Below are 24721 nucleotides of genomic sequence, written 5' to 3'. Positions count from 1 at the left end.
GACGTCGAATCGGAGGGTGAACTTGTACTTAACCCATTAAGGACCAAGTACACGAATGATACGTAAAAGTTGTGTAAACGTAACATTATTGGAAAACGTAAGTGAAGTAATTTATATATTGCTTCGTTAAACCACAGTACGTGTACCACAGTACGATAATCCAAATGATTACAATGATCTAAATAATTACAAATGTATAAAATATATAGTCCGAATATAATTTCAGACGACGTTAAAAAACAGAACTGGATAACCTGAATTGTGTAGGAAAAAGTTATATCGTAGAACGAACGCAACGCTGATCCTTAATAGGTTGAGGTTAAATACACGTTTCTTATATCTACTCTGCTATAATGTGTTCAAGAATGCGCAGCACATCGTTCGTTTTGTAAACACTCATTCGATTCACTCGCAATTACAAGTACTGGATTTTTATTTCGTTCTTTTTTCCAATAATTAAATTTTAGTCTTTCTAGTTCTTGAAAAACGAAAGGTGGAACATGGAACAGTTATTTCGAGCTATTTCGACAAATTTTTCACACGGTATCGCTCTAATCTATCCCATGAATCTCGGCACACCCCGAGATTTCTCCCACCCAAAATCGCGCTGTCTCGATCTGTTCGAAATTAGTTGGCAATTTAACCAAGGGATTCTACGCGAAAATACAGCTATTCTATGGTTCGCATACATCGGTCCGAATTACACCGGACCCTTTCTCAACGCACGTCAAAGTAATCTTTTGGCCGTAAAGAACTTTGAAGTCACTACGTATCGCGACCGATTTACCAACGTTTTTAAAGAAAAATTCAAGTGGATACCGTAGCACGTCAAATCAGACGCAATGCGTCGTGCGCAATGAACGTGCTGAAAACACACAAATTTCTCTGTTACAGTACAACTTTGTTCATAGTTCCCCTAAACGAAAGGTTTTATCATTTATACCGTTTTTCTTCGTTTGTCCCGACCACTTCACGGACCTCTACAAGAGTGTAAACCGCACCGTTTTCCTTCTCTAAATAAAATTTGCGGCGAATTTTCGTCGAAGATTTCGTTATTAAGGAAGAAAGGGTTTTCGAGCTTTTGGAGAATGGAGGGGGAAAGAAAATCGATGTATCCAAATTGAAAGGGCGGGATAGGCGCGAATATCGGAGGCAGCTGGAATCGTGAAAGCTTCGGGTAAATATCCCGAGTGGTTGCGAACTGCACCTACGCTTGGTCGATACTCTAAACGGGGAAAACGGGAAGATACTCCCTTTTTATTTAAAGCCAGCGAGACAGACGCAAACAGGAAAAAAGGGAGGTGGATGGATAGGTAGAGAATGAGGTGTATAGGTGGTGGAGGTTCCGTGCGAGGAGAAAGTACATCGAGCGAATCGGGATACGAAAACACGCGTGTGAATATTCAACCTCCGGAATATTCAACGGAGAGAAAAGAAAAAAGAGGAGAGAGGATGAGGGTTGAGAAAGTCCAGCCTCCCTTTCGACCGAGACACACACAGTTTGAAATTTCCAGCCGGTCTCCATGTGGAAGGGCCAAAGGTGGTCGGTGGAAAATGGTTGCTTCCTCTTTCGTTCCAGATATACTGAAATGGGGCGGAGCAGATGATTTTGTACGAAAGGGAGCGATTTTGAGAATTGCGATAAAATGTCGTGTTGAAAGTATGGGTTCTATAATTTGTTACAAATGAAAATTATTTCAAATTTTCAAATTTCACTGTTTATCACGTCACTGGTAACGAGTTAAATAGCCTATTCTCAAACCTAGATTGCTTAAAAATTGTGCATAACTGAATTTGGCGAATTACAACGCGAATAGCTCAGTTGGATTGAAATATCCTATTAACGTAAATAACCTTACTACGATGATTGAAAGTTCCATTGATACAAAAGAAAAACGAGAAGAAGATGTCTCTCGCGCGAAGGTACAGAGAATCTTTCCCTGAAAGATTAATAAGAGTTTACCATTCGCGTAAGATAAAGGATGAGAGATAAATGGTCCGTTCTTCTAGCTCTCCTTGGGTTCTTCATAGATAAGAATGTCGCTCAGGTGGTTTAGAGTCTAGAGGGATCGTGTGTGTTAGTCGTAGCCGTGACAGAAGTGGGCCGTGCGCGAGCGGTTAACAAAGAGCGTCGGTGGCTCGAAGAAATGGAGGATGGCACTTGCCGGAGAACTGGAAGCCTGTTTGCATAAAACTCCCATTTACTTCGTGAATTGCAGTGCGCGCGCATTCGCGACGTGACAAATTTTCGATATGCACACTTCTATTTGGACGTCCATCTCGTGGCTAAAAGTACAGCCCCGCTTCTCTCTGAACCCTGAAAATGCGCGGCTGCTGCGCCGCTACACCGTGGCCGTTTCTCTCAAAACGACCCGAAAGCATCCGGATAAAGCGTGTCGTCGCTGCTTTCGATTCCTTATTTTCTTTTTTCTTCTTTCCTTTTCTCCTTTTTATCTTTGTTATTCGATCGATGAAACGCAAAGTTCGTTGAGCGTTGATTTTTCAAGGTATTAAATGGGATAGAGCGACGGGGCATTCTTTTGGTTCTGAATGTTTCGAGCGATAAAGAAAATTGAAGCTTGTTATTTCGACAGATTTGGAAGGTCCAGTGTTAAGTATACTGGCAGAGTTCGAACTGGAAGGAGTATCGCTTCTAAAATCGAAGAATAAAAACTGGATCGAGGTTACTTCGCGCGAACTGAAGTCCTCTACATACAATGTATTCGTCTGGAAAGTCGGCGCCACATGGCTTAGAGTGCAAGCGCTTATGATGCTTGTTCACCGTCGGTAGACCATCCAGCGACCTCGATGAAACTTGTACTTGAACTCTTCGATCTTACGCTTCCCTTATAACTTCTCACTATTTTCCCGGGCTATACTACCAAAACATACACTATAACTACGAACAAGTTACATATACAATACGTTACTAACACTATTCTACACGATAAACGTTATCGATATTCCAATTACTGGATTATGTAATTATCGAAATGTCGAAAAAATGCCTTATTAGATACACACTAGAAAACAATGCAGTAGTATTATACATTTAATCCTGATCTGTGGATGGGTGGTCCAAAATTTCTAGCAGGTCGATTGATTTTCATTCCTTTAAATTAGTCACAAATAAATAAACATTCCTCGACAAACAACTGTAATATTAGTCAAACTTCTGAGAGTTTTACTTGGAGAACAAGATGGAGAGCCACGAGGAAGACAATACTGGCGAAAAAGTGGTAATTGGTAAATCGTGCGATTCGAACAAGACGAAGTGCGGGCAGCTGGGTCAGTGAGGTAAGGAGTAAAAAAAAGTGGTGGGAGGGCTTTCGAATTTAAAGCCGGGAGCACGGTCACGCTTGTTAGAGTTCCGTGAAATTAAGTCCGCTTAACGAGTACGTAGCCGGGGAAATTTAACGAGCCCGAGCCATGCAACGTCGACCCGGAGAATTTTCGCAGCCACTGCGATGGCTGCGAGCGACGCGCTCGCCGAGTCTCTCGCTACCCCTCTGTTTCCCGGTAAAAAAGTAAAAGTGAAATCGTCCTAAATAGCAGTCGGCTTGGTTGCGTTGGTCGTCAAGTTAAATCGGTCGAAACGGGACGCGAAAAGTGAGCGTGGGAGATGGAAAGCCGGCGGTTCTGCGGTGATGAAAAAGAAGAAAAAGAAAGACGACGAAAAAACAGGTGGAAAAAGTAGGAAAAAGGAAAGCGTGTCAGTCGTTGACACGTTCTTTCGCGATCACACGACTGGAACAAAGTTTAAGATAGTAAGGTTGGTAAATCTGTTTTGGAATTTTCCATCGGAGATAGAAGTTCGACACGATCCTATCTTTCTTGGCTCTGGCTCGACTTATTAATACTTTTATCGTCTCCCTGTCGCGATCAGAATTCACTGAAAGATTAAGAGAGGATTCGAGAATAAAGGAGCTGGAGATTTCTTCGAAAGTTGCCTTGCAAAAGTCCTTCGTCTTCCTTCGTCGACTTCGCTTCGGCGACGTTCCAGTTGTACGTGGGAAACTTGCCTTCGAAAACTTCGAATGCATCTGGTTTCTCCTCGAAATGAACAGAAAAATCAGTATGTGAACCTGTAACATTCGTGTCTTCCAAGGTCGTTTGTTCCTTCCCTCTAGCACGTCTTCTCGATGGGGGTACCATGTACTACGTAACGTTTCAATTAGTTCGTCCAGATCTGAATTCGAAACTTCCGGATATAAGCCGTCTTTTCACTTTCTGCTTTTTAAGAATTTACGTATATGATTAATATCGCAGGATCCGTTAAATCTTTTTCTGTCTAATAATCAAATCCACAATTATTTTCGTACTAGAACTACCAAGACAGTGAAAATTAATAATTCGTATTTTTTCATAAAAATTTTACAGTGTGCTTTTTTATAAAATAGGTATAGGTGGATAAAGACTTGCTTTTTTGCTACTTTGTATAAAAAATCACCTGTCTACTTATAAAATACTTGCTTTCATTTTGATCCTTTCGACGATAATTTTATAAATATTATAATCGTCGATACCGTTCGAAATCGTCTACCGTTAAAAGGAACAATACTTTTACTTGAAAAAGAAGAGAAAAGTCGTATCTTACATCCGGAAGCTCTCATGGTCGTCGTTACACGTGTCCCCTAATGACCTAGGAAAGCAGAAAATGGCTTGAACGACGGAGAATCGTCGAAATAGAGTCGTGATGCGTGTCGCGAAATTGACGAAGGAGCACTTTTCCGGGTCGTCTGATCGGAAAATAAAACACATTCGGCTGATGACTTCGGACGATCGATAAACTATGTATGTAGGTACTCCGGTGATCCTCTCCGCTTTCCTCCAAATCCTGACGCACTAATATCGAAATTGCTTACGCGAACTTCAGGCTGAAGGCGAGGAGGATAAACGAAGATTTGAGCCGGGCTTTTTCGGGACGGTGGCTCAGGAACAAAAGGTTGAAGATGCTCGAGGAAACGATGGATGAAATCATAGCTAGGATTACTCTTGATGAAACCGTATTAACGAAGGAACATACGAAAGCGATCAGACAACTTTGGATCCGTCTATTTCGCCACTACCAATCATTCCGTATCTAAGGATCGTCCAAGGACTGCCTTTAACGTGTAAATAGAAGATGTCCAAATGAAACCTGGTGACCACGGAAGGCCTAAAAAATCATCGACCTAAGATTTTTCTACAGTGCGCTTCAAGCACGGCAACCTAATCTCGTTAAGTTCCGAGCAATCGATAAATACATAGAATTTATAGAAACACCTTGACCATCCTAATCGAGGAATCGACTTTAAAGAAATATCCAATTAATCGTAAATCGGACAGAAAACATTCGTCAACGTCGTTCAGAAGAAGTTTCTCACGAGAACGCGGCATAAAATGCTTCGATCTTTGAGCAAACAGCAAGCTCCGCGCAACAAGTAGACAAAGTCCAAGCCGGCTAAAATGAGCCAGCCTTTCGTTCAGATGTTGATTCTGCTGCTATCACTGCACCAGCTATCGGTGTTGAGTCAATCGAAGGCGCACAGCGAGCGGGAAGCAGTGCTGATCCCTGGCGACATTGTTCTGGGAGGACTGTTTCCGGTGCACGAGAAGGGCGGCGCCTCTTGCGGGCCAAGCGTCTACAATCGAGGCGTGCAACGACTCGAGGCGATGCTGTTTGCCGTGGATCAGATCAACAAAGACAAGAAGATACTTCCAGGCATCACGCTGGGCGTACACATCCTTGACACCTGTGGCAGAGACACGTACGCGCTCAACCAGAGTCTGCATTTTGTTCGAGCATCTCTGTCTAATTTGGACATCAGCGTGCTTGAGTGTGCGGACAAATCCGTGCCCAGGGTGAAGAAGACGGCCAGTGCTGGGCCGATCTTCGGCGTTATCGGAGGTTCCTATAGCTCCGTGTCGTTACAAGTGGCAAATTTGCTGAGGTTGTTTCACATTCCACAGATCTCGCCTGCTTCTACCGCTAAGGCGCTTAGCGATAAGACCAGGTAACTTTGAACTTTCTCTTTTGCAAATTCTGCTAATCGTACCAAGCAAAATTCTTTCATTCTTTCTATAAGATTTTCTTAGTCGAAAATTTAACCTTTACGTTGCATAATTAATTTTTCTTACGAACGAATTACTTTATAGTAGATACATTGTAACAATAATTTTTAGTAAAGCGTGCATCCTTTTCCATTTTCGATAAATTTACCTATTCGAGTTTGCATACTCGTAGTCCATCTGTCTAGGAATTCGAAATTTTAGAGTAATTTTACAGTTATAAAACATAAGACGCAGTATACATATGTATATCCTCCAAAAGAACACGACTCACATCTGCAAGGTTTCCTCAAGGGACTCAGGCTTATACCAAGACTATATATAATATTATATATCCATCGATATGCATATTTTATGATAATTGTTCCAGAAATAACGAAGAAAATCCACGTTTAATCTCTCCATTAGGTTCGACTATTTCGCGAGGACGGTGCCTCCGGACACATTCCAATCGATCGCATTGGTGGACGTGGTGAAAAGTGCAAATTGGTCCTATGTCTCGACCGTCTACTCCGAGGGTAGCTACGGAGAATACGGGATCGAGGTGTTCACCAGGGAAGCGACAGAACGTAACGTGTGCATCGCGGTAGCGGCGAAAGTGCCTAGCGCCGCGGACGATCGTGTATTCGACGATATCATCCAGAGACTGAGTAAAAAACCGAATGCCAGAGCTGTAATTCTGTTTACCCGCGCAGAGGACGCTAGAGGAATCCTCGAAGCGGCCAGAAGATCCAACATGACAGCATCCAGTCAACCGTTTCAGTGGCTGGCTAGCGATGGCTGGGGTCGTCAAATCAAACTCGTAGAGGGTCTCGAAGAAGAAGCTGAAGGCGCTATCACGGTGGAGCTTCAGTCGGAGAACATTCCAGGCTTCGACGAGTACATGGCCTCCTTAACTCCGGACTCGAACCGTCGAAACCCTTGGTTCAGCGAGTACTGGGAGGAAGTGTTCGGTTGCGTTCTCAAAAAGAATATCAGGCTCGTAGGAAATCAAAATAGCACCATGTGCTCGTTGAAGCTTAGACTGACCTCGGAAACCGGATATGAGCAAGAGTCGAAGGTTCAATTCGTCGTGGATGCCGTGTACGCTTTCGCGTTGGCACTGCACAACCTTCAGAGGGACGTGTGCACGAAAACCAGCGGTTTATGCGCCGCGATGGCCAACTACGACCGAGCCCTATTCTATAGAAACTACCTGCTGAACGTGTCCTTTACAGGTGAGTTTCGAATTACACACTCTCATGCACAAGAGTTACAGCGAACCCAAACGGCCTCCAAAGGCGGAATTCGATATTTTGCACGGCCTTCTGTCACTGCCTCGGGCTTTTCAATGCGCTAGAACATATTGCTATATTTGAGAATCGTGCATGTATTATACATATATTACGCCTGCATCCCTCATCCTCTTTGGTTCAACGGTTCACCTCTGATTCCGTATTCCGGTATTCGCGTATTAAATTTTTCCCCTTGCAACAAGGCGAGCAATAAACGCGCGATTCGCGCCAGGCTTTATAACGCGAAACCGATAATATCGACGACCCCGGTGAACAATAAACGCGGCAGAACGAATATATTCACAGCGGCGTGGTTCTGCGGGCCGATATGAAATTTTTCCGACCTTGACGGTTCTTGGCAGCCTGCTTTGAGAACGATGGATAATTCGCGGATAATCGGAGCATTTTGCGCTTGATTGAGTTTTATCGGTTACTTTCCCGGCAAGATAGCGGCATTTGCTTGTGCGACAGCGAAGGTTTTATGGTTGCCAGTATTCCGTCAATCCGATCACGATCTTTGCTTTCTCTATTATATGAACTGACATAAACATAACAAAAACAGTCTTGGATTTAATCCTTCGGATAACAATGACCGAATCATTTTACTCATATACATCGATGTTCATAAGTATCAGGATATCTGCTATTACCATACAAATAATTAATCTAGATTATCAAGGAAATTGTTAATCTATCGAAAATTTATTGCAACCGTTTGCAAGAGTTACAAAAGTGCGTTGGTCCGCATAGTTTTCGGAACTGAATCGCATAGTATTGTTGCGAACAGAGTGATAAAATGTATTAGCGCTCAAAGATTTAACGAAATCAGTGATCCATATATCTTACACTATTCTTGTATCAAATCATCCTCTAACCGCACGAAGGCTTGCAAGGATCGTGGAATGGACCAGACTGAATTATTCCAGGCATTTCTCCAGAGACCAATGCATTCCTAGATCGAACACGGAAAGCCCGAACGCGCCGTGCCGTTCATTCTGGCCTCGTACCTCGATTCAGATTTCCTGACATGGGTATGGGCGAAACGAATTTTTGGCGTGGCCGGTGGAAACGCGAACTAGAGAACGAAGGTTGCGGTGATTTTAGCTGCTTCGTACTTGAAATTGATACGAGCGTCGCGATGCCTTGCTCAACGAGGCGGGTGAGGGACGTTTCAATTCCAGACAAAGTACGGATCGTGTCAAATTTTTATCCTAAGAGCACACTGTGATAGAGACAGAGGAATGAAAAAAAAATGGCGAAAACGAAAATAGAAAGGGAGTTGGTAAGTCGTTCGGAGTCAACGAATATAAATGAGTACATGATCAAATAATTAACGTTAACTGTACATAGTGATACTGATAAATGTATTTGCCGATAACTGTAAACATTTACCGATGATTTATTATTTTAAAATTTAAACTTACATTCTAGAAGCAAATTCTATTAACACGCATGGATGCTCGTACGGTGAACTGCGATGATTTAAAACGCGCTTTTACAATACATAAAACTTTATTTTATTTCACTGTTATTATTTCTCCTGTTTCCTTTCCAAAATTCATCGGTAAAAGCCAGAATATTGTATTTATTTCAGTTCTGATTAATTGCACTTTCGATTTAACGGACTGTCGCTTTAAAGTCAAAAACAGGGACGAAGATTAGAACAGACGAATCACATCGTGATTTCGTAATTTTTCGCTAGTGTGCGGCCGTGACGCTTGGGTGACAGGCGTACGAGGAAAGCGGCAGACAAGTACAGAGATAGAACAGAGAGGGTTTGATAATACGGAAATGAGGAGAAGAGAGAAAAAGACAGACTGGAAAAAAAGTGGAGGGAGGTAGTATCACAAGGGGATCGTGCTGTATCGATCCTAAATGTGCAGTCCAAGGCCATTGTTTTTTCCCCGTTTATCAAACCAATGCGTGACGAAGGTTTATGTTAAAGATGCATCAGCCTCAAAGAACAAAGTAGGTAATGCGGGAGCTCTCGCGTCTCGACATTCCTTTTTGCGATCACCCTCGTGTTCAACCCCGTTTTTCTGCTATAGATTTACGTTCTCCAACCTTTTTTCTATCTTTTTTATTTTCCTCTTTTTTCTCTCGTACGATCGGACGCGGTGATCGTTCGCGATGAAGTACACGTGCATCACGGTGAGTTCGAACGATATCTCGAGTCAAATCTGTTGGTGGTGCGGCCGGGGCCAACGTTATCGATTCGTTCGGTGGACGTGTGCACGTCGAGGGCGATTTCTACGAAATGACCAGGAAATAATGGCCCGGTTTCGGTGACTTTGCACGTTTTAGATCGATCCGCGCGCGGCGAGCTCTCTCGCCACGGGCGACCGGATGAATCGGAGATTACAACCCGTACCACAAAATGGATCGGAAGAAATTGTATTTTTGTCTCTTGTATTTTCTCTTCTTTCTTTTTTTTCTTTTTTTTTTTTTAATGCGCATGTAAATGAATCTATTACATGTTTTAGAGACTCTCTAACGAGACCGTGAATGCTCGTTCATTTTTAGAGTGAACGATGGGATGCCATAGCGTGTCGATTTTACGATTCGATGCGTATCAGTCGTGACTTTGTTGTACGTGCATGGCTGATTTTTAATTGCGTGGCAGTAATTGAGTCAGGAATATAGACTGGTCACCAAGGAGAAATATTATTCCAGTTGTTAGGTGGCAAAGCTGTATGCGGTTGAGTTATGGGCCGAAGAAACAAACGTGTGGTACGCGGGGCACACGCCATAGTCTGACCTAATCTGATACACGCTGATATTACAATTTGCCTCGTGCAGCTAATGAAGGAATGCATTAGGCGTTTCCGCGGCTGATCACCGTTTGCTACCTTTGCTCTACGTAATAAAATTGCGAATTGACTGCTTTGAGCGTTAAAAGCTACCGCAATCTTTAATTTCCGTACAACTTGCAGAATTAGCAAAATCTTTATCATGCTTGACGTTTCGCGTTATTTCCCTTGAATCGACTCCTTGCTTGCATCGAGGAAAGAAAAACGCGCGAGCCGCTTACAATTAGAATAAGACCAGAGGAAGATCAGATAATCTCGATTTCAAACGTTTCTCGTTAATCAAGAATGATTCTTCCGAAATTATAAGCTTCCCATAGCTTTCACGAACGAAAGTGCTTACGTGCGTACTATCTATAATCATCGTGAGTTAATATAATAAAAAAAATATCAGGCAAAAGATGCCAATCAGTTCCAACATTAATTTACATCGAATAAAAAGGTTTTCCCGCTGTTAATAAAAAACGGGAGTCGTTGGAAAGTTTTCGCATTCCTCGCTCTTTATATCGTGTTAAAAACGCAAAGGGAAATATATGTATAATTTTAGTTTCCATCGAGTTATCTGGTAGAGACGAAGGTTGGAGGCAAGCACAATCATATGTCAATTACGCGAAGCGGAAGTGCGATAATTAAAAGTCGCATTGCCGTGATCGTGTCTGCCTGGATATATTAAAACTGAAACGAACATGCAATATGCAAATGAAATCGTCGCATTGGCCGCGTAAATCCGCTGTGCAAATCTACCGAAACCATTTTTCGTGAAACTAAATGTAGCGTATGGATCGCGATATGAGAAAAAACATAAGAAAATGTACCGGAAACTGGGATTCCTGATAAAACGTTTTGTAATGTACAGGCAACAGAGGAAAATCTCTCCTTCCTGAACGGGGTATTAATCCTGTTCTTAAAACCACCGAACATCGCGTAGAAGAAACAGCTACGTTCCGCGGAACGGCTCGACGAATAGATAAAAATTTATAAACGTAACTGTAATCTCTAATCATCGAATTAAGACAAAACGTATTAGGACAAACGTACAAAAATTTCATTTCTTGAACATCCACTTCTTTACAAGTGTCTTTATACCATAGATTTTCACAGAAAGCAGCTGATTTTGTTTTAAAAACGGCGATACACACGTGTCTTTTGACTATCTGTTTATATTTCCTTCCATTTAAATGATTTTTCAACGACTAAAAATGGTGGCAGACAGATAGTATCAGATCTAAGGATAAAGAGATGAAAAAGAATTTTAAGTAGTTTTACATTTACATCTGTTTTAAATTCATATAACATAATTGGCCAGAAGCAGACTTGGTTGTGTTCCATATCTAATTATTAAGATCTACGCTGACTTCTAGGCTCGGACAGAGGCCAATTGTTTTATAGATACAGAACAGAGTTCTTGGAAAATGATTTTATCGAGAGACATTAAACTTCGCTCACACTTCGTAATTGTACTAAAAGGAGAAAGATTAAGAATTATGAATAATTCTAAATGTACGACTAGGAACTATGATTATAGGCTGCAGTAGAGCGAGAATCGGTGTTTAGATGCATCTATACACGCTCTCGAACTTAACGCCGATTTACGGGAGCACGAAATTGATTAAATTGCTGTTATCGCTTTGCCCCTACATTCTCTGTATTTTACTGTTCGAAATCGTATCTTTTCTCAGCTTCCGCGTTCTGGAAATACAAAAACGAACTCACGAGTATAATGTTTCAGACACTGCTGGCAGCGAGGTAAAGTTCGACGAGCACGGGGACGGGCTGGCGCGGTACGAAATCCTCAACTTTCGGAAATCGGCAACTAACGGGACTAATGGATATCACTATCGGGCAAGTAAAAGTACTTTTGACTTTTTTCCACCGATTAATTGGAACTTGTCGAAATACGGCCTTCCTGCTCTCTTTTCTCTCATTCCTCTCCTTCTACCCTCTTTAGCATCATTCTTCGTCATCGTTCCCCAGAGCCGGAGGGCAAACTTCCCGCGAACTCCAGACTCATCGTCGGGTGAACCGCTTTCGGCAGTTTTACGCTCATTCGAACCTGGTACAATATCGAAATTGAAGTTCCTATTATTGGATTTGGCGAATTTCAACGACCGGCAGAGATAATTATCCTTCCTGAAACTTCGGGGGAGTGTGAACTGCTATAAATTGAAATAATTCCCCGATCCTAGGAAATTAGCTTCGGTTACACAATTGAATTTTATCCCCTATTCCTTGTACACTTCGTCACTTTTAAGCTCTTCTAACCTGTTTCTTCAGAGGGTTTTTTAACTGTTTCACGAAATTGATTTTCTTCTTTGAGAAATTGGATTTAAGGTACTTTTACTTGAATTTGTCCTTTCTCCATTCTCTCAAATTTGTTCACAAACTTTTGTAAATCGCACTTTTAAATTACTTCGCCTTGCTGACAAGTAATGTTAAATAATTGACCTTTTCCATTTCTAAATCATTTTGTGCGTTATGTTCTTTTTTAGGTTTTTATACTTTCTCTGTATAGCTTTTTAACCTTCTATAGCTAGAAACTAACAAAACCAGAGAGTCTTCCCTTCTTTTTCCTTTTATAGTATTTCGAGTATTAATTCTTCTTACAACGGCGTGATAATTCTTCTTGGAATAATTCTTCTTGGAACGGTGACAGCATCCGTCTTGGATGATGTCCTGAAAAGTACCATTTCGTCTTGGTGATCGCCAAAGTCGCTCATGACTCTTCATACCTGTCCATATACTATTTAAAGATGATAAAACGGCTAATGGGACAACTGACGACACAGAAGCAAAGAGACTTGCCTCTCTCGCTCACCATCATTACTCTATGATCTTATTTGTAGATGTGAAACCAATATCAACTACGTACGAGAACGAAAAGTCAGAACTCCAGTCCCTCGTCTGTTGTATCCAATTAACGATTGTTTCTCGATAAAAATCGTAAATCAACGTAAAACCGGGTGCACCGGTCGTGTTTCCAGCGATAAAGTAGCGGCTGGACATAAATTGCAACGTGACCTTCGCTACGTCCGCCTTCCTACCGCTGGATGCAACTTACAGGATGAAATATAACCTTTGCTCGACGGAACAGGTAACTCTAAATTGTCAAAGAACGCGAGTTTTATTGCACCAACGTTCTGGCCATTTATTAAAGAAAAAAGTGAAAGAAAAAGGAAAAAGAAGAGGAAAAAAGGAGACCGTCCGTATATCCACGGATAACGGGTGGAGTACAATCTTTTCCCCAAAAATTCCCACGCGAATTCGTATTTCAGTCCCCGTACGAATGTATATTTCATTATCAAAGTGGAGTATCTAAGTTGCGCAGCGACGCGTTTTATCCGAAACATCCATCTCGAAAAATGAAAATAACAACACGCCTCCTATCTTTCGATCGATCGCAGGTCAAATAAAAGAATTTCCTCCCCAGAGAACAAACTTTCCAATTTTATAAATGTTTCTGTCAGAACGCGCCTACGACAGACATCGAGTAGACAGAATTGAAATCGTGTATCGTTTCGAGCATTCACTCGATTGTCCATCCAATAGAGTTCACCTGAAATTTCGACGTCGATTAACGCCTATGTTTCGAACGTGTTACTACTATCGCTTTTCACTACCAATTTTCACGCGATCGACAGGATACAGATCCTACGACATCCTAAATCGCATTCATCATATCGTTCGCGACACTCGACGAGAAGATGGGTCGATCGATCGGTAACGATGGAAATATCTCTCGAATAGGTGGTAGGAAAATGGTTCAACTCATTGGATATTCGCACGGAGGAACTGGTCTGGGCACGAGGCACCAAGGATCTACCAATCTCGGCATGCTCGCTACCCTGCGAGTCAGGTATGATAAAGAAGCAACAGGGTGACACTTGTTGCTGGGTGTGCGACCAGTGCGAGGAGTACGAGTACGTCTACGACGAGTACACCTGCGTGGACTGTGGCCCGGGCAAATGGCCACACGAAGACAAGAGGGGCTGCTACGAGTTGCCCATAAACCACATCAGATGGAACAGCGCGTTTGCGATCGCGCCAGCGGTGATTTCGTGTCTTGGAATCGTAGCCACCCTTGCAGTCGCGTGTCTATTGTTCCACCATAGAGACACACCCGTAGTTAGAGCGTCAGGACGCGAGCTTACGATCATTTTGCTGGCTGGTGTGCTCGTTTGTTACCTGAACACGTTCCTGTTGCTAGCAACGCCTACTACAGTTACCTGCATTCTTCAGAGGTTCGGTGTGGGGGTGAGTTTCAGTGCAGTTTATGGAGCACTGTTGACCAAGACGAATAGGATCGCCAGAATCTTCGATTCTGCATCGAGGTCGGCCGTTAGGCCAAGATACATTAGTCCTGCGTCCCAAGTCTGCATCGCGGCCGCGCTGATCGCACTGCAGGTAAGAGAAAAAAATGAAGCAACTGTTTGTCGTTTATTGAATATAGCTCTTTGATTAACACGTTCGTTATGGAATTTTTTCATTGCTTACAATACTAATAAATAACTTTTTCGTCTGTAAATCGTGCGGAATTGCGCTAACAACGGAATACATCGCAGAAAATATTCTTCGTATAAATATAATTGAGTCTTAATATAATGAATCTTAATGCAAGAGGTATCCTCGAAGTCATTTTAAAGGAGATATTCTAGCTTAGAAAAACATCTTTTACATCTTTAGCAATCGAATCAGTATTCGATGTATTCACATTTTTGAGTATAACTCTGATCCACGTCGTATCCATTGAAGATGTTAATCTCTTTCACTGAAACCGTAATAAATAAATAACGAAACGGTTCTGAAATTTCCAATCGTGTTGTATCTGTGCTTTCATGATATCAGGTGGTTTTGACCCTGGTATGGATGATCATCGAACCACCGGGAAGAAGATTCTCCTACCCAGACCGCAAGCAGGTGATCCTCAAGTGTAATATCCAGGACATGAGCTTCCTCTTCTCCCAGTTGTACAACGCGTTGCTAATCCTAATCTCAACAGTGTACGCGGTGAAGACACGGAAAATACCGGAGAACTTCAACGAGAGCAAATTCATCGGCTTTACTATGTACACCACCTGTATCATCTGGTTGGCATTCGTGCCGATCTACTTTGGAACCGGAAACGCACACGAGACTCAAATTACCACACTCTGCGTGGCGATTAGTTTAAGCGCCACGGTGACATTAGTTTGCTTATACTCGCCAAAGGTGTACATCATCGTCTTTCAACCGGACAAAAACATCCGCAGGAAAGTCACTATGGGCGATAAGTCTAAGAAGCAAGGGAGTAGCGCGGGAACCTCTTCTATTACCAAATGTGAGTAAATATTTGTATCGAAGAACATAAAGAAAAGGTACCAGAGTCGGGTCAGACTTGCGCATATCTTATTTGAAATAACCGTGTAAATGATACGGTTATTACAGTTTATACGGTTCCAGACATATTTCGTCACGTAAACAGAAATGTTCAGCTATGTGAAAAAAGTGGTACTATAATTTGTACGTACATCGATTAACGATGAGAAACGTCTAAGCTTCACACTCTCGTTACTATTCGTAATAAACAAATCGTCTAGCAAAAATTGAGGCAAAAAATCATGCATATGCATAACAATTATTTCCTTTTTTTTAAATTTGTTAGTGATATGACGTTGAGTCGAAAATAACTCAGAGAGTGTAGTTGCGTAAATTTCTAATACAGACTAGAACCCTTTCCAAACATATAGAATTCTAATATTTATGTAGAATTGCGCTGCTTTCGTATCGTCCTGTACTTTGATCAGGAAGAAGCGAGAATTTTGAAACGTACAGAAAATACAAGGCTATGCGTATCGAGTCTACATTGTCAGCAAATCAACCTTGATAATATCCTTTCATCCGTCATCCCGACATCTCACGAAACGAGACATATCCTTTCAGCCAACAATCTATTAAAGCTAGATCCCATTGTGGAGAAAGATTAAGATTTACATTTGGAATCCAATAAAACCTTGGCACGCTAAACGGTCCCATAAGACGTAGAGACGTAACCGATCGATTACACCGCGCGAATATATAGTATTCGCGGTGCTCCATTTTAAAAGAAGTCGGCTTTAGCCTCGGTTCGAATCTGCCTGCGATGATAAAGGTGGCTAATAATGCCCGAATCCGCTGACTCGATTCGCTCGCAAATTACGAAGCCTCAAACACGGTAGTGAACTCGGCTCACTGCCAACACCTTGCACCACCCACGGGTCCGCTCTCTTGACCGTACGTCGCACATATTTTCTTTGTACTCCGCACTTTATCACGACACGGAGTCGATCAATTTGTTGGATCTTCAGATGTCTGCCATGGCACAACCTTTCTATCGAGGAAACGTTGTTTTGTCCCGGAGCATTATAGTTATTCTAAGCCTGAAACAGCTACGACGCCTAACCCTTTCATCGATGATTAAAATGACGAGGTGCTGCAACAACCGTGACGCAAAATTTCAGAAAACCTTGTCGTATATATGTACAATGTACATGCATATATTCCCTGTGTGGAGTAAGTAGATTGTTAATTAAATAGAAAAGGACAGGTCTCGTAGATTTCATTAATCTTGATATGTGTATATTGTCAATATTCTGAGTAATTACTCTTGTACTCGTACATAAGTAACCGCCGCGCCGTTTGATTTTAATTTCCAAGATGTGCATAAAAATATTTCTGGCACAATGTACTGTATTTTTTAGAAATGAATTCAGATTTGACTTTGGCCTTGCTTGGATAAGGAACCTTTGGATAAGGAATTCCTATTTCACGGTTAGGTCTCCTAAAACAAATCTCGATATTTTCTACCGCGATCGAATCTTGTTAGATAATGCGAGGCGACCGACGAACACGACAAATGTGTAACTCGATCTTTTATCGGATCTTACTAAGGAGAATAACGTCTGACGTCGTTGAGGAATCGCCAGGGATTCTCGAGATGTAAATTTCGTTTCGACGACTCTCGATCGAGGGAAAGATCGACGCGTAATTCCAATTTTCTGCATTATGTTTCATCCGTCATCGTCGAGGTACTCGAGTTCCTCTGGTAGAAGAAGATGGGAAACTGGTGTGCAGAAAGAATCGCAAACAGTCGGTGCTTGACGCTAATTTCCTTCCTCGCGTCAGCATCGCGTTTACATATTGGAATATCAGCTTGGGAAATTTTACGGCCGATTCGGTTCGCCCGAAGGGGAAGACAAAATAGGCAGAAAGAAGTCAGAGAGCTGAAGGAACTCTCGCGCAAGTATTTAATACGAAATTACGTACGTCATCTTGCCTAAGTGACCATAATATTTCCCGGCTATGATACTTAACGTGAATCCGATTGCCAGTGGTGGATCGACTCTCGTTCAATTTCCGTATGGAAATCGATTCTCCCATTACCACTGTCTATTGTAATTACGGACTAGTTACACAGCCGGGCGGCACGGTACGGCGTGTAATCACTGGGGATTATGGCCGGGGAAACGATAATGGCCGGAATTGTTCATGCTACGCTAAATTATTAAGTTAATTCTTGGATCTAGCGCAGTCACTTACATTTATCTTTGCCTCTCGGAATATTTTCAAACTTGCCACCTAAGGTAGCAAGAGATAAAACAAGGTTGAAAGGGAGAGAATTTTAGCCGTTCAGTACCTCTTCCATTAGTTAGAGGGTCTCGCCGGTAGTGCGGAGATGTGAAAGTTTCATGGAATTCAGGTGAGGTAATCATCCATCGAGTCCAGTGATCTTCGGGAAAGTTTAATTAGAATCTTGCTTAGCAGTGTAACTACCAAACCCGTAAAAATGGTAATGGGTTTCGAATTACTAAAAACTTGTATGTACAATTTGAAAATATTTATTTTTAAAAAGATGTTTTCAAAGCTTCCTTACAATTAGCCTTTTACATAACGGCTTGCGGCTGCGTCTGTCTAAGCTTAATCTTCGCTATCAGTCTCCTAGTTAATCGTATGATCGGGAAAAGTCATTTCGTCGCGACATGGTACACATAGTACTTCTGTGGTTGCAATTTACGTAGAATTTCGTGAGAATCGTTAGGTGGTGATTTGTAACTGGCATTGATTGTTCTAGCCCTTTTGCTCTCCCTATATTTTACCGAATATTACGGGATAACAAAATTTCAAAAGATTTAAGCGATGAGCGTTTCGCAGTCCGCGTTGAAAATTCGCCGGGAAATTTCGTTAGATCGTATTTAATAATTTCATAAGCGTACGCATGCATTTCCACATAAGTGTTAAGATACCAACTAATCTCTTAAAGAATACGATAATTGATCTAAATTATTTTAATTGGTTTAGATTAATTGGTTAGAATTTTGTATTTGAATTTTGTATAAATGAATTAACGTAATCCTTAAACTGTGGGTGTTCCATGCCCGGGCTATACATGTATATACATATATTTCGACTGGATTGTAGTTCTCGCAAGATAGTAGGTAAAAAATATTTTCCCCCGCCTAAAAAGAAGTTATTGGGTAGGGAAACCTATGTTTACAAGGGCAGATATCTGCGTCAGTTTATCATCGAACAACGGTGATGTGGAACCTACAGAGGATACAGAATATCCCCGTATACATTTTGTGTAGGTAAATCACAGGCTTCTGTCCTGTTTTAGCTGCGGACAATAGTTTTGTTGATAAATTTATATTGTGATTAAATTTACGTATAAATTATTACAATTATTATTTATGTTTTTGCATCAGTTTTTATAATAAAGTGTTTCTATTTGAAGACTAAATATTTTTCATTTAACCCAGATACCTTTAAAAATTGGGGGTATTCAGGCCGTAAAGTTAACTATTTAATTTTAATCAACAGGTGCAACGTATTTTTTGTTTATCAAAGTATGATCCTTAAACTGTAATTTTCCGGTTTCTTTTACTTTATAAAATTTTGTACTTCATTGTATTTCGCATGTTTTACTTTGTATTCTTTACGATATGACTTATCTAAATAAATTATTTGATAAATGTTTTATAATAACCTTAATTTAGAAAGTTTCAGGATGTCATATCAATATTTTTGAACTCTTTTAACAAGTATTAGCTACTGAAAGATCCATCGAAAAGATCTACGTCTACAATTTGAGGATATCGTAAAAACGTTTAGAGTCTAAGGGTTAAATTATGATACCTTTAAACCATACATGCGATATACGAAAATTTCTACATCGCCTCAAGTTCCAAATCCCATTATAATTCTTAAAAGTTCTAATTTAAGGATTTATCAGATTTGCTTTCCTTCTTTGCAAGTGCCCTAATATGATAACGTAGAAAGGAATATCCATCCATGGTGCTAGCACTATATGGATTAGCACGTCGAATGCGTTAATTTAGAAATATTCTGGCGATTTTATTGGACATTCTGACGTTACTAAAGCTAGATTCCTGATTTTGTAGCCAAAGAAGACAGAAAACTAGTCCTTGATGGTCTCTGGCTGGTTCTCATACAACCTAAAATCAAGGCTGCTTCTTGCCAGATCGATCAGTCGGAATGTATTATTAACTGCGTATTAATTATCCGTTCGTTACCGGAGGAGCCGAAACACGCAGTTAATATTGCATAAAGAGAAATACGCTATTACTGCAATCGAACCTCTTAGCGCTAATTACGATCGACATTTTTCGCTCTCCAAGCAGAGCTGAACTCGTCCTTGTTCGCACCATCGACTAGTATCAACGCCAGGGAATAACAACGTTTCTCTCTTCTCTCTTTTTTTTATATCTCTCTCTCTCTCTCTCTCTCTCTCTTGTGTTTTTTTGCTTCTGCCTTTTAACTCTTTTCCGTCACAATCTTTCTTAACCTTTTTTTAACCGCGAACAATCGATACGTCACGCTACTCTTGTTTCACGTGTCTGAACCGATACGACCGTAATTTTAGACATTTTTCCTCTTTGTCCTGGACCATTTTAGCACCTCCTTCGACATCGCACCAATCTTTAATAGCTTTTCCTCCTTTTCTCGGTTTTTTCCTCTCGACCTTTTTACTCTTTTCCCATGGAAGGTTTTTGCTCAATAGTTAAATCGCTTGTTTATTCTTTTTCTATTTTTCTTTTTTTTAATATCAAACAGGAGGCTGAGTGAAAATATGGAAAAATACAAGAGCATTTTTTTTAAAAACGAGATGGATACAAGATATGATACGTAGCAGCCGTATTTGGGCTTTAAATATACCTTAGCCTAAATGATTTTTCTCATATTAACTCATCAAGATACACGCAGAGATTTGACGCGTTCAACGAATCAAAATTTTTGTTAGTATTTCCGATATCCACTGTGTGATCCTCATAGAGTGTTCCTTCCCAAACACTACATTTAATAGTACATTTCAATGGATTTGGTAATTCTAGTATTAACGAGTTAAAAAGGAGATACCTATAACGTATCATTTGTACCAGTTTTCCTTTGAATTTCACAATTTTAATTATTCGCAAAGAAGTTATTTCTTTGAAGCAACATAGATATAAATTAGTCACGAGAAAAAGTAAAGAAGCTTTCCAGATAGTCACTGCCCAAATATCAATTCCAATTAAAGCAGTTTAAGTCGAATGATCGTAGGAGGTTTGGTGGCGGGCACAATGGCCGGCACTGACGTTTGTTCTTTCCAACTCCGAGTTAAGTTTCAAACTAATAGTGGAAATTTTCATTTCCGAGCGCTGTTCCAGGAAGTTTAAACTGCTTCCCTGAAAGCCAGCCCACACGACCCAGACTTTCATTGCGCCTATTGCAAAATATCTGAACTTTCCCTAATTATACAACACTACGTCGTTGTTCTTCGCGAAATTAGCGCAATTTTCACAAACAACTCGTCAATTCCAACTTACCTCGTCGTTTTCTCTTTCCTTTCTTTTTTCTCCCCTTTTTTGCTTTTTCATGCAACGACGTGAACGCTTTATTCGTGTTAATCGCGTGCAATTGCGAGTAGTACTCGACGAATCAAACGCAGGATTTATGAAAAATGGGAAGTTCGTTTAAAATGAATTAACTACTTAAATGGCGTTTTCCATCTTTAAAACGAATGGTAGAGAAGCGAGACGTTAATGGGGCTTTAACGGTCAATAAATTTTACACCAGCTGTCGTAACATCCTCCTGTGAAAACGATATTCAACTTAATAACCCTGACCGATCGTAAATGGCATTCCATCCTCCCATTAAAACCTTCCTTGTCCCCTTTCAGAAGCCCCATCAACCAAATTGCCAAGTACCTCGTGTACAATCACTCGAAGTGACGTACATTGGTACATATTGTTGCAAATTAAATTTTCGAGAAGCGAAACTAATTGATATAGTGACACCTAAAGTTATACGACACCTAATTTTACAAAATTTCATGCGATCTATACAACATTTGACATTGGTGGTACAATCGTTTCATATATGTTGTTTTACATTGTTTTATAAAACTATGCAATATAATCTGGAAAAAGCTTCATACGTCGAGATGCCAAATTGAATAAATTGCGTTAAAAGCTTTAGCTTTTTGGTATTACTAACATTATTTGTAATATTTTTAATATTAAATTTCGTCCATTTTGTATTAAAAAAAAATACATACACAAGGCAAATATAGAGCTATATTTATAATTAAAGAAATATGTATAGAGTTTTTCCAGAAAACTTCTTAATTATACAAAGAGCTTCTGATATATTATGAATTACAATCGTAGTACGATCTATACATTTCAGACACGGGATGTGAACTAACCAGCGAGAGCATGCCTCTCCAGAGTGCACTGACGGCCGCGGTACAGACGTCTGTAGGCGTGACGGAGATCTCCCTAGCGTCGAACACATCGAGCAAAACTAATAACGAGCAAGTAGCGCAGCTGTAGAGAAGCGGGCTGTAATTCAGATTTGAGGAAACGCGGCATTCTGGCGGCCGGCCAACCGATAAGACCTCCGAGTCCGCTGAAGGAGGACCACGACACGTGTGAATAGTGCGAATTCGTGCTAATAAGAAAAGTATGTATTTCGAATACGGTGAAAAAGTTGCACGGCAAAAAAGCAGTCGTGCAAAGCGGACGAAAATAATGTGCGTGCGCGTGCGTATGTGTGTGTGTGTGGGTGTGTGTGAGATAAGGGAGTGACGGGAAAAGTCACTAGAGCCGGCTTAACGAAGGCACTTCCGATTCTTCCTTCTGTGCGCACTGCTGGTTCCTACGATACGCCTTCGATCCTCCACGGCCATGAGCAAGCTCGACTTCCTTGCACGTAGATCCATCGTACGATTAAAAATCAGGGATCTTGGATCCCAAGAGTGGAGATAACGCGAAGAGAAGAAAGAAAGACATGAAAGAAAAACGCCGTGACTACGTCGTATGTACATACGCTTAGATTACTCTGTTTATTACTCGTGCACGAAGTGTACGATATTACAAGATATGCTAACATCGCGATATATATGGAGAACTGTTTATAAGCGTTATTACGAAAACCTGCGTTGCATATTATTCGACACAAATATCGGTACTGTCGCTGTCGTCTTCGTTCGTTCGTTATATCGAGATCATTCGTATCGCGATCGCTGTTGTCGTTATTGTTACTGTTAAAACGGTTATCTTTGTGAATAATATATATGAACGATATACGTACACAGGCACGTATACGGATATTTATATTATATGCCAATATAGGTATAGTACACACGCGATCTGACTGGCATGAGTTTGAAAGTCTAAATATGATTAGTCTCGGCAACGAGATCGAACGAATCGGAAGTCAGCATCGTTGACGACAGCTAGAGGAGAATTCGCAGAAAGAATTCGAATAGCGGAGAATATCCCAACAATTATCATCCACAGGCGAATGAATTTTACAATGTTTGTATCTGTTATTGGTTTAACGAGCTGACTAATTGGTACAATTAAAGCGGCGCGTTCGGCCGCGTATCGACGATTAAATTCGATTACGATTAATAATGATGCGATCGAATAGAGTTTTCTCTCTGGTATTTAGCCGAGTATTTAACCGAGACTACGCTAAATGCTAAATCGTTGGAGTATCTGCATGCGCACACTCGTGCGTATGGGTAACTCGTGCCAGGAATTACTCTGTCGGAAAGGGTTTGCTCACGCATATGTAATTAGCTTGTTCGAGTAATCGACGTTCATTGTCCACGTTCTTCCCACATAGATCGTTGACGAAGTAAAGAAGAAAATATTTACATTCCGTGAGATGTATATATATATGTATGTATATATGTATATATATATTATATATATACTATTACATAAAGTACTCGCGTACATACAGTCACATACATATACAAATAAACACACAAATACAGTTCTATCGTTGCACGAAATATTATGTGTTTGTTTTCGGCACACGATTACGTAAGTTGTTCATTTTCCTCGCAACTAGCTGCAATTAATTCGGGAAGATCGTTCGTTATAGTTGGAAACGAAACCAAATTTCCATTAAAAGAATATCTTTCGTTTTCGAATTACTTCCCGCATTTTTTGTATGGATTTGAGTTCCTAAAGGACATGAAATTGTTTCGATTACGAGCTAGATCGTTCCCTTAAGATTGTTATTATTTTTTAGCGAGTAATTGATATCTTTAACGAGTTGAACGTTCCAAATGTTTATTTCTGTTGTTTATTATAATCGTAAAGCGTTCGGATCGCAAATATGGAATTACCAGCAGTCAATAAAAAGGAGCGTAAAAGAAGTGCAATTCCATAGTCTGCCGTACGACACTTTAGAACAATAACTGCAGTACAGAGAGAACAAGGGTGACAAAGGGAAAGAGGATATGAAAGAGAAGAAGAAAGGGACAGGAAAATGACGATGACAGGGAAAGATGAATGGCGGAAAATTTTGAAACTAGGCCGATTACGCGATGCGTGGATTCAATATACATTTCCTCCGTGAATAGTAGACAATAAATAAATCGCTATAAGGCGAACTTCAACCTGGTTCGATCAATATCAGGATTTACACTCGACCTGTTCGATTAACAACACCACGATTTCGTTCTCTGAGGCGACTAGTGGCATTTAGTTTTTTGCTGGAGGCATGTAACGCAGGAAACAGAAAAGACGACTATTGAATCGTATGAGAAATCTCGAAGACTATAATTCCAAAATTCATTTAACGATCTGCAAAGATCGAACTATTGATGAGGAAAAGTCGAGATATAGAGAAAGTTAGATTGTTACACTTGTAATTATAATCTTCGACGATTATACGCACGAATGAAAGCACGATTGTTACGAACGAACAAAATTTTGTCGTTATTAAGAAGGAGAATGTAAGGAAAGATTGGCACGATGGGGAATTATAGTTCGAATGAATACGATGCATCATACAAAAAAGATAACTTTGTATCTTTTATTATAACACCGATCATTGAAATAGATTTTCCCCGTCAAAAGGAATTCTGGCATTTTATTATTCGCTCTACTTGAACATATCTCCTCCCTCTCCCCAATTACTAATAAAACAAAAATTAATTAAAATTTAATTAATGTTAATGTAAGAAAATATTCATCACTTGATAGGAGCCCAATTAAACGTATCATCAATCTCAATTCCAATCCCTGCGTTAAAATTGACAAACTCGTGTATTAAAC

General features: G+C 40.6%; 1 protein-coding gene across 13 annotated transcripts in view; it reads left to right on the top strand.

The window, feature by feature from the left end:
* The window catches only part of mGluR (metabotropic Glutamate Receptor), a 34613-nt gene extending 10087 nt beyond the window's left edge, over positions 1 to 24526 (top strand). For 8 of the 13 annotated variants that reach the window (XM_076617877.1, XM_076617883.1, XM_076617884.1 and 5 more), the window contains 6 exons: positions 4877 to 5996; positions 6460 to 7268; positions 11862 to 11974; positions 13877 to 14533; positions 14975 to 15446; positions 21831 to 24526. In XM_076617877.1, the coding sequence (XP_076473992.1) occupies positions 5449 to 5996; positions 6460 to 7268; positions 11862 to 11974; positions 13877 to 14533; positions 14975 to 15446; positions 21831 to 21976 (2745 nt within the window). In that variant the 5' untranslated portion in view covers positions 4877 to 5448 and the 3' untranslated portion in view covers positions 21977 to 24526. Of the gene's footprint in view, positions 1 to 4646; positions 4799 to 4876; positions 5997 to 6459; positions 7269 to 11861; positions 11975 to 12975; positions 13198 to 13876; positions 14534 to 14974; positions 15447 to 21830 lie in introns of those variants that run through there. The other 5 variants (XM_033342950.2, XM_076617879.1, XM_076617880.1 and 2 more) reach the window with 4 other exon arrangements.
* Positions 24527 to 24721: the final 195 nt, after the last annotated feature.

This window comes from Bombus vancouverensis, chromosome 4 (genome assembly GCF_051014615.1).
Source record: "Bombus vancouverensis nearcticus chromosome 4, iyBomVanc1_principal, whole genome shotgun sequence".
NCBI classification, from domain to species: Eukaryota; Metazoa; Arthropoda; class Insecta; order Hymenoptera; family Apidae; genus Bombus; species Bombus vancouverensis.
Note: the sequence above shows the minus strand (reverse complement) of the source record. Positions and strands in the feature narration are given on the sequence as shown.